The sequence below is a fragment of the Nicotiana sylvestris genome, chromosome 4 (assembly GCF_000393655.2).
Source record: "Nicotiana sylvestris chromosome 4, ASM39365v2, whole genome shotgun sequence".
In the NCBI taxonomy this organism is placed as follows: Eukaryota; Viridiplantae; Streptophyta; class Magnoliopsida; order Solanales; family Solanaceae; genus Nicotiana; species Nicotiana sylvestris.
This window is the reverse complement of record NC_091060.1, coordinates 82,941,692-82,950,874: the sequence shown is the minus strand read 5'-3', so window position 1 is coordinate 82,950,874 and position 9,183 is coordinate 82,941,692. Positions and strand designations below refer to the sequence as shown.

General features: G+C 36.6%; 1 protein-coding gene across 4 annotated transcripts; it reads left to right on the top strand.

Annotated features, from left to right (window-relative positions):
• Positions 1-1,180: 1,180 nt before the first annotated feature.
• LOC104224529 (filament-like plant protein) lies at positions 1,181-8,041 on the top strand. Of its 4 annotated transcripts, none has more exons than XM_009776213.2 (5): positions 1,181-1,509; positions 1,900-2,061; positions 5,448-5,604; positions 5,776-7,070; positions 7,185-8,041. In XM_009776213.2, exons 2-5 carry the CDS (start codon positions 1,951-1,953, stop codon positions 7,578-7,580), a joined length of 1,959 nt encoding a protein of 652 aa, XP_009774515.1. In that variant the 5' UTR covers positions 1,181-1,509; positions 1,900-1,950; the 3' UTR covers positions 7,581-8,041. The 4 variants fall into 4 exon arrangements, with proteins under 4 accessions (XP_009774515.1, XP_009774514.1, XP_009774512.1 ...); XM_009776212.2 differs by having other exon boundaries at positions 5,412-5,604; XM_009776210.2 differs by having other exon boundaries at positions 1,183-1,509; positions 5,403-5,604.
• Positions 8,042-9,183: the final 1,142 nt, after the last annotated feature.

The following is a 9,183-nucleotide window of genomic DNA, read 5'->3' as shown; positions in this document are numbered from 1 at the left end:
CACTCTAGACTACCAACTCTACTATCCTAATCCTCGACCTCCATACCTTCCTATCAAGGGTCATGTCCTCAGTCAGCTGAAGTTGCGCCATGTCTTGCCTAATCACCTCTCCCCACCTCTTATTTGGCTTACCTCTACCTTTCCATAGGCCCTCCAATGTCAACCTCTCACTCCTCCTCACCGGGCGGTTTGTGTTCCTCCTCTTCATATGACCAAACCACCTAAGCCGCGGTTTCCGTATCTTGTCCTTATTAGGGGCCACACCCACATTGTCGCGAATAGCCTCATTTCTAATCCTATCTAACCTGGTGTGCACGCATATCCATCTCAACATCCTCAAAATACAAAAATCTATAACATCAATATCAAAGTACTTTGTCATAATACCTCCTTCGTAGTTGATAAGATACTATTGTAATTGACTTCCATGAAGCATCCTCAGTGTAGCGAGCTCAAAAGCCATTTCTTCGAACTGAAATCAGTAAACAAGAAAAACGTCCACAAATATTTTTTTACACCTCAAAATCGACAAGAATTTGAAGAAAACAAAAAGAACCTACAAGAGAAGCCAACGATCTTCAGTATCTACACTCTAATCGACGAGATTTTGGGAAAAATCAACACTAGGTTTTGAGTTCATCAACCCTTTTCTCGTTATGTTTAGAGAGAAATGAGGTCCGGTAATTCAGGCTACGGTTAAAAAAAGCGGGTTGAGTATCTTAATCGGGTGGTTTTTAAGTAATGGACCGGATTATTAAAATTTATTTGAGTTCATTAATGATGTGGCATCACCAGAAAGAGCATGACTCACACTCATTAGTCTTTAACTGGTCTAAGGTCATGGAAGGTGGAATAAAATTCACTTGCAATGTGTTAAGGAGGTAAACGAACACTCGTTTAGTTAAAGTGTTTAAACATATTTTTTGGACAAGTTTAACGTGATCTTTCTGTATTTTATCTTTAATAAAATTAGTACTGCACTTGTCGATAGTGAATTAATCTATCATGCGCGGGAATTGAATATTGAGCTTAAATTTCAAACAATTAGTAAAAAAATAAATAATTTTCTCCAGTAGAGATTACCGCACCCCAAAACAAAACAAAAAGAAAAAAATAAAAACAGAAAAGCATATTAATAAGAAAGCAGAAAAAGTGATCTGAAAAAAGTCATTCCATTTCAGCATATCACATGCGCTCCTCGCTGGGTCCACCTTTGATATTTCAAAATCTCGGCTTCATTTCAAACCCAGAGAGAAAACCATTTTTAGATAAAAGTAGAACCAATTAAAAAAGAAAAAAAAATGGACAAAATTTGAATGAATAGAGACTTGTTGCTTCTGGGCTTTGGATAATACTAGCAGTTCCCTATATCATTTGAGTTGTTGTCTCTCAATTCTTTTTCTCTGACAGTACACACATCTTTGACTAGCAAAATCTGAAATCTTGAATCCCCAGAAAAAGGCTAATTCTTGAAATCTGCCTCTTCAGATTTTATGGGTTTACACTAATGTATGTGCATTTTATCTTTTTGTTGTTCTTTCTCGGTTTCATTCCTAGTCTTGGAGACAATAAACTGAAATGGGCTAGCATTTGGATCTTTTTTTTTCTTGATTTTTTTAGTTCAGGTAACATTTCTATGCCCAAGATATAACTTTGGTCTGCTATTGATACTTTCCAAAGTTTGGTTCTTTTTCTTTTCCCTATCTTGAATTCAAAATGCTTAATTTTTTTATTAGATGGCTAGTTGAGTGGTGCTAAGCCAAGTCTCTTTGACATAGATATATTGGCATTTCGGATGGAGGTTAATGTGAATAAGAAAGATCATTTAGGTTATGTGGGTCATTTTTCAAATGGTGTGTGTTGATGTTATTGATTGATGGTGTCAATTATATTATGCAGGTGGATATTGTGCTATGAGGTTTTAGGAGATTAATACTATTGGTTATTGAGATGGAAAAGAGGAAATGGTTGTGGAAGAGGAAACCTTCCGATAAGAGCCCTGGTGAAACGGAGAGTTCTGGTTCATTGTCTTCGCATTCAGAGAGATACTCTGATGAGCAGGTAAAAGGCAAAAAAGGGAAAGATGTTTCATTGGTCTTTCATGTAATTTGCTGATATGGAATAATCTGATATCAAATGCTTGAAAACATAAGCTGCTGTTTTTTTTCCCCAAAATCTCACGTTTAATCTTCACTTGCACCTTCGATTTTAGATTGATAATGGTTGAGTTAAACATTTTCACATGGTTGATAATTGTTCGCGTGCAAGTGCTGCATTTTAGTTATACTTGCATATATACTAGTTCCGATATATGAAAAGAGCATGAATTATTAGAGAATACTATGTAATTTCATGTATGTGCATTCTCTGATACCTTAGGCCTGCATCAATACTTCTGTTGCGTTCATTTGGATGTAATTTGCATGTAAAACCTGATGTTATTGTGGTCGTGTGAAATGGTTTCTTCCTTACATTTCAAACACGAAGTTTTGGAATGATAATTTGAATGCTGACAAAGTGTCATCAACTGTTAGCATAATATGCATTTTAGATGGGAAGGCTAGCTTTATCTTCTTACTTAGAATAAGGGAAGAAAAGAGGAAAATCCATTGGATTGGATAGCAGCTTCTGATAAATATAGTGTAGAATTGCTAGCGGACTATCATTGCTCTACCTTTAATTACAGAAATGACTACCAGACTGCCTGTAGAATTGATAGCCCACCAGACTGCCTGTCTTCATCTAAAGAACTTTCCTTCATCTTGGTTTATCCAATTTCTAATTGAACTGAGCTAGAATTTTTCTTCCTTGTCCCCCCTTACTCTTATTTATTACCAGTGCTTGGGCTGAGATCAACTTCCATGGCTCTAACAAGAACACTATAAATTCCTCATAGAAGGGATTAATGATATCTATTAAATATAAATTGGTATCCTCTAATGTGTTGTTCAATGCTCTTCTTAAGAGTTTAAGGTTTTATTAAGGGACCCTGCAAGTGGTGCTTTATACTATAATAACGGAAGTTCTGGGAAAGTCGGTGGGAAAGACCTACTGAGGCTCCTGCACTAGTTTCTGGGGGGCATTCAGTACTTCCTGAATATTGGCAGGAGGTTTTTGATGAATCAACTGGTGTGCTATGTATCACAACTTTGCTAGTTGTTTACTTGTTACATGTTTATTTCATTATTTGTGGATGGAGAAAGATTAGATTAGAACACTTAGAACTTTTAATTCATTGTAATACATTGAGTTAAAATATATATATATATATATTTTCTTACATTGAATTTATTTTCTTCGGTGTAGTAGGTTGATCCTTTTTTATTAATGTGAATCTTGATACAGTTGCTATTTCTCAAAAAACAATTTGGCTTCCCCTTTTCTGGATTTGCCTTTTCCAGGAATCATTTCATTCTTTAGTTACATATTATAAGGGAAATGCCCTTTTTAAGAAGATAATAAGTAAAAAAGGGAGGCTACAGTAATTTTTCTTCGTTGATAAATGTAGGACCTTTCAAATGTAAAAAGAAAAAATAAAGAAAGAAAGGGTGATTCAGAATTACAAATAAATTCTAAGGTCATATTCCTGAACTACCTTACTTTTTACATCGGGAAGATCTTAAGTGCAAAATAGTTGTAAAAAGGTTGATAATTTCAAAGGATCTGAAGAAAGAGAAATAATCATCATTTATTGCTACTAAAAAATGAGGCACTGATTCCTGGCAAGTGCTGCAACTCAAGTGAAAAACTATACAAGAATAGTTCTGGGCTCAAACCAGGGGCAACTATCATTAACTTCTCGTGACCGACCAGACCCAAGCCAAGATCCAAGTGGTCATTTATTTGTAGGTTACAGCAAATGAAACTATTAGTTCCTCAACAAAAGTGTCATATTGGTACAATGAATGGTGGACGCCTTCCTATTGTAAGCCCGGTGCTCTTTGACGTAAATGGAAGGACTTAGAGATATAGCTGAATGACTTTGGACCAAATCACAACCCTTTTATAGATGTGTATAAGCCTTTATTTTCAACTACAGGTAAATGATCCTTCTTTGCCTACTCGTGTTACAAGAATCAAGGGTAAAATGAGTAGATTTCATATGGACTGCTCGTTACATGAACTATTTGTACATGTGTTTTCTGTAGCAGTGCAAAATAGATCTCTTTAAAAGCAATCCATTCTCCATGCTGGAACAGAAATTCCTTTCAGTTGGAGACATACAACTTTTTACATCTGTATATATCTCATAAATAATCTCGATACGGTGTGTTTTGTTAGGCTTAGTCTGCTTTTTCCTTTCCTTTTCCTTCATAAGAAAAAACCAAAAGGTCCTGAAGTGCTTCAACTTGTAAATATAGGGACTAAAGTTGTGATAAACCTTAAACACTGGGATGTGAGGTACAATTTGGCAAGTTGCTCAGAGCACAAAACACACATATGAAAACTGCAATTTGATAAGTTGGTCTCTCGATCTTTGGTGGCATACTGTTGATTATCTTGATATTCTTCATTTTTTCCTTTTTAAATTTTTTCTATTGCTGTAATCATTTCCTAACACAATAATTTTTGTAGATCTTTGTTATTACATGTTGTGTCTTTGTTATTTCTTGTTGTTGTTATTGTTTGTTGCTTCCTTTTCACTATTCCTTGAGCCGAGGATCTACCGGAAACAGCCTCTCTACCTTCACAAGGTAGGGGTAAGGTCTGCGTACACATTACCCTCCCCAAATTCCAGTGGTGGGATTACAGTGGGTTTGTAGTTGTTGTAAGTTGTGCAATCGGAAATTGTAGTCAATTAATGAATTTCAGATCTATGGGGCCAAAAGCAACATAAAGGAGATTATTGTGATAAGATTGAGTATGTCAGATCATAGTAATTGAGCGCCAGACAGTATATCTATATGCAACTAGCATCTCCAGTAATGGTGAATACGAATTGCGGAGGAAACTTGAGCAGTATTTGATATGTGCAGCTAAAGATTATAGTGACTGAAAATTGACCTCTAGTTTGGTGCCTCAATATGCTTTCCCAGTATAAAGATTGGTTGCCCAGCTTAGATGGTAAAGATGCTGGAAGACCTTGGCTTAGAAATAAAGTGCCAAAAACTTTCGTAAGTGATGTTTCTTACAGTAGTCATTGGAATATGCTTTTTGGTGAGGTTAGATGTTTCAAAATGAGTGTAAGGATGATCATAGTGCTTTGTTGGGAAAACCTTCTTTCTAGGGTCATTTGCCTCGTATCGAAAACCATTCAATAGTTTCCTTAGTGACTATAGCTCTGCCAGATGACCATCTCAATGCAATTTAGTACATTACTTATATTTTTAAAGAAAGCCTTTATCATTTTTAGCTGTTATATAATATATCCTTTTTCATAAAAAATGATCACCTTTCTTTAGTTGGAGCAGGATGCACTGAAAGAATTTTCTGACCATGACAAGCAGTCACCAGAGATAACCTCAAAAGCTGCAACTATTGATGATGAAGCCAAGGAAAGCTTGAGAAGTTTGACAGAGAAGTTATCAGCTGCTCTTGTTAATGTTAGTGCCAAAGAAGACTTAGTTAAGCAGCATGCAAAAGTAGCTGAAGAAGCTATTGCGGGTATCTTCTTCCACTCCTTTTCTTCCTCAGCTGCAATTGCAATATAAGAATTTGTCTCTTCGCATACACCCTTTTTTTGTATGTGAATTACATGCAGAAACATTTATCTGGACATGTACTTCTTCCATCACCTTATGATTTTTTGGTCTCTTAATATCCTGTATTTGGTAGGTTGGGAAAAGGCAGAAAGTGAAGTTGCAGTTGTAAAGCAACAACTAGATGCAGCCGTGCAGCAGAACTTGTCTTTGGAAGTTCGTGTCAGCCATCTTGATGGTGCACTAAAGGAATGTGTCAGGCAGTTGAGACAAGCTAGGGATGAGCAAGAGAAACGAATTCAAGAAGCTGTTGTAGAGAAAAATGAATGGGAATCTGAAAAAGCTGCACTTGAAAACCAGCTACTTAAGCTCCAGTCACAAGTAGAGACTTGCAAAGCTGAAACTCCTACTTCTACTGATCCTGATATCCTTGTCAGGCTTGATTGTCTGGAGAAGGAGAATACAGCTCTCAAAATTGAGCTTCACTCTTGTTCAGAGGAGTTGGAAATTAGGACCATCGAGAGGGATTTGAGCACTCAAGCAGCAGAATCCGCCAGCAAGCAGCACCTAGAAAGCATAAAAAAGGTGACCAAGCTTGAAGCTGAGTGTCGAAAGCTTCAGGCCACGGCGCGCAAAGCATCCCCATTTAGTGATCAACGTTCCTCTGCTGTTTCATCTTACTATGTAGAGTCTGTCACTGATAGTCAGTCTGATAGCGGAGAGCGGTTAAATACAGTCGATAACGATGGCCTTAAGATGACTAAACTGGAAACAAATGAATATGAACCAAGTTGCTCTAATTCATGGGCTTCGGCACTCATTGCTGAGCTTGATCAATTTAAGAATGAAAAGGCCACGCATAAAACTCTTGCTGCCTGTTCCATTGAAATTGATATGATGGATGACTTCTTGGAGATGGAACGACTTGCTGCATTATCTGAAACTGCTAATAAGACACCTTCAATTACATCTGATGCTGTTCCTCATGACTCACCCAATGTCGAGAACCCTTTGGCAGCAGAATATGATTCCATTTCACAAAGGGTGGCTGAATTAGAACAAAAGCTGGAGAAGATAGAAGCAGAGAAAGCTGAACTGGAGAATGCTTTAAGCGAGTGTCAAGATGCCCTTAAGGTGTCCTCTGTGCATCTTAAGGAAAGTCAAACCAGATTGGAAGAGCTGCAGAAGGAGCTAGATGCAGTGAATGAATCAAAAGAGTTGCTTGAGTTTCAACTCTTCGGCATGGAGGTAGAAGCACGGACCATGTCTGCAAATATTGGTTCTTTGAAGACAGAGATTGAAAGAGAACAATCCTTGTCATCAGACATGGAAGCTAAGTGTCGTGAATTGGAAAATGAGCTCCAGAAAAAAGACCAGAAAGTTGAACTTCAGCAAACTTTTGGTTCAAACGGTGAAGTGAAAATAAAACAGGTAGCTCTTTGTCTCAACCTATCTTGTGTTTTTTTATCATTCCAGTGTTTATACAACATGGATGTGAAGAGAAGATGAAAACTAATAATGTAATGTGAACTTTCTCATTTGCAGGAGGATTTAGCAGTGGCTGCTGACAAGCTTGCAGAATGCCAGAAAACAATTGCATCCCTTGGAAAACAGCTACAGTCCCTAGCCACTCTGGAAGATTTCCTGATAGACACTGCAAATCTTCCTGGGGGAGAATCAGTTGTTGCTAAAGCGGGAGGAGAACTATGGAAATTGCATGTAAATGAGACATTTACCCCAAAATGCGGTTCTGATCCTTCCAAGGTCGAGGAAGAGAATGCGAGTCATTCTATGAATGGAAATGAAGGGGAATCATCAGCATCTTCATCTACTTCATCCGCTACTCAGGCGACCACTGCCAAAAGCAAAAATGGTTTTGGGAAATTGTTTTCTCGGAGTAAGAGCGGACTCCCAACGCTAAAAGTTAATGACGATAAATAACTAGAGGGAAGCTGGAATATAATTTTACGGGACATCAATTGGTAAAAAGTTGCATGGCTGATCAAATTCTGTTTGATAAGCATACTGTTTGCTTCAAGAGTTATGAAAAGTGTTCAGAAGTTTCAAATGGCATTAGATCTTGAATTTACACTGCTTTGGCTGTTCTCCCTCTTTTTATTTAATCCCTCTCAGCAGATTTTTGTATCCATTTCTTGAACATAACTATCCCCTAGAGAAAAGAACCTTATAGGTTTGTTTAGTTTGGCTTAAAATGGGATTGTAATTTGTTGGTATGGAAACGTTTTAGGAGAGGTTAATGAGGGCAGTGTCCAGCAGTCCAGGGGTTTGAATAACACTTACTTTTGAATAGAGGATCAGGTGTGGAATTGTAGTCAGGAAATGAGGCATTAGCACAAACCAAGAATCTATTTCTCGTCTTCAATTTTATTTTGAAAGAGAAATTAAGGAGTCTTTTAGATATAGGAATTAGGAAAATAATTTTGGTATAAAATACATCAATATTTTATATCACGTTTGGTTGGTATTTTGTTTTTGGTGCAAGTAATATCGGTGTAGTTTTATACCACAAATTTGATATTATTTTATATAGGATCCAACATGGGATAACTCATACTAGAGCTAGTTTTAGGAGGAAAAGACACCTAAAAAGACCAAAATAGCCTTTACTTTTTTTTTTAATTTGTATTTAGAAATGATAAAATTATAAACTTTATAGTAACTCCATATCCATATCTCTTTGTTTTTATATAAAACCAAACACCCCCGAGGCGTATCCAAGATTTTAATACCATGGGTGCACTATTATCTTTAATATAGATATTTGGTTCCATTATATAATTTTTTTTTGGTGATAGCAAGTTTACGAGCAAACTATATTAATACTATATTCACAAAAAATAGCACACTTTACAATTGTACTTGACGAGTTTTTATACTTTGAAAACGGTCAATAATAGCATCATTATTTACAGTTTTAAATATCTCACTCTCTATATATCAAACTAAACAATCATTCCAAAGAGTTTTTAAAAGCGGAGCTTAATATTGAACATGAGATTTTGCTGCTTTGAATCCACTGAGAGCCTCATCATGAGTACTTTGTTTTTAGGAATTTCAAAGTTTTTGTACTCAAAAGAATGATTAAGAGAAGAAAAATAAAACAGACGTAAAAAATGTGTTTGTTGTTAATTGAAAAGGGCATGGGAGTTGAGAATTTATTAAGTAATTAATTAATTATAAAAGGAATTAATCAAAAAGAACTGTATGGGATCGAACCCCTGACCTTGGGAGCAAAAAGGAGACAAAAGGGGCACTTTGTCACCCATTCAAGTCAATCAATTGAGTATACGTGACCACAAATATATTTAACCACAAAATTGAAAAGATTAGTACTTTAAAGTTTATACATAGCCTAGGGAGGGGAGCATGGGATGCATGTATCCCGCCCCCTCCACATAAATCCATCCCTGCAAACACCGGCCTAAAAAAAACATAAACACTAAATAATCAGGTGATGAATCAGTTCGATTTCATGCCGGAGTGTTCGACCACATAAGTCATTCATCTTGTGAGGAGGTTGGTG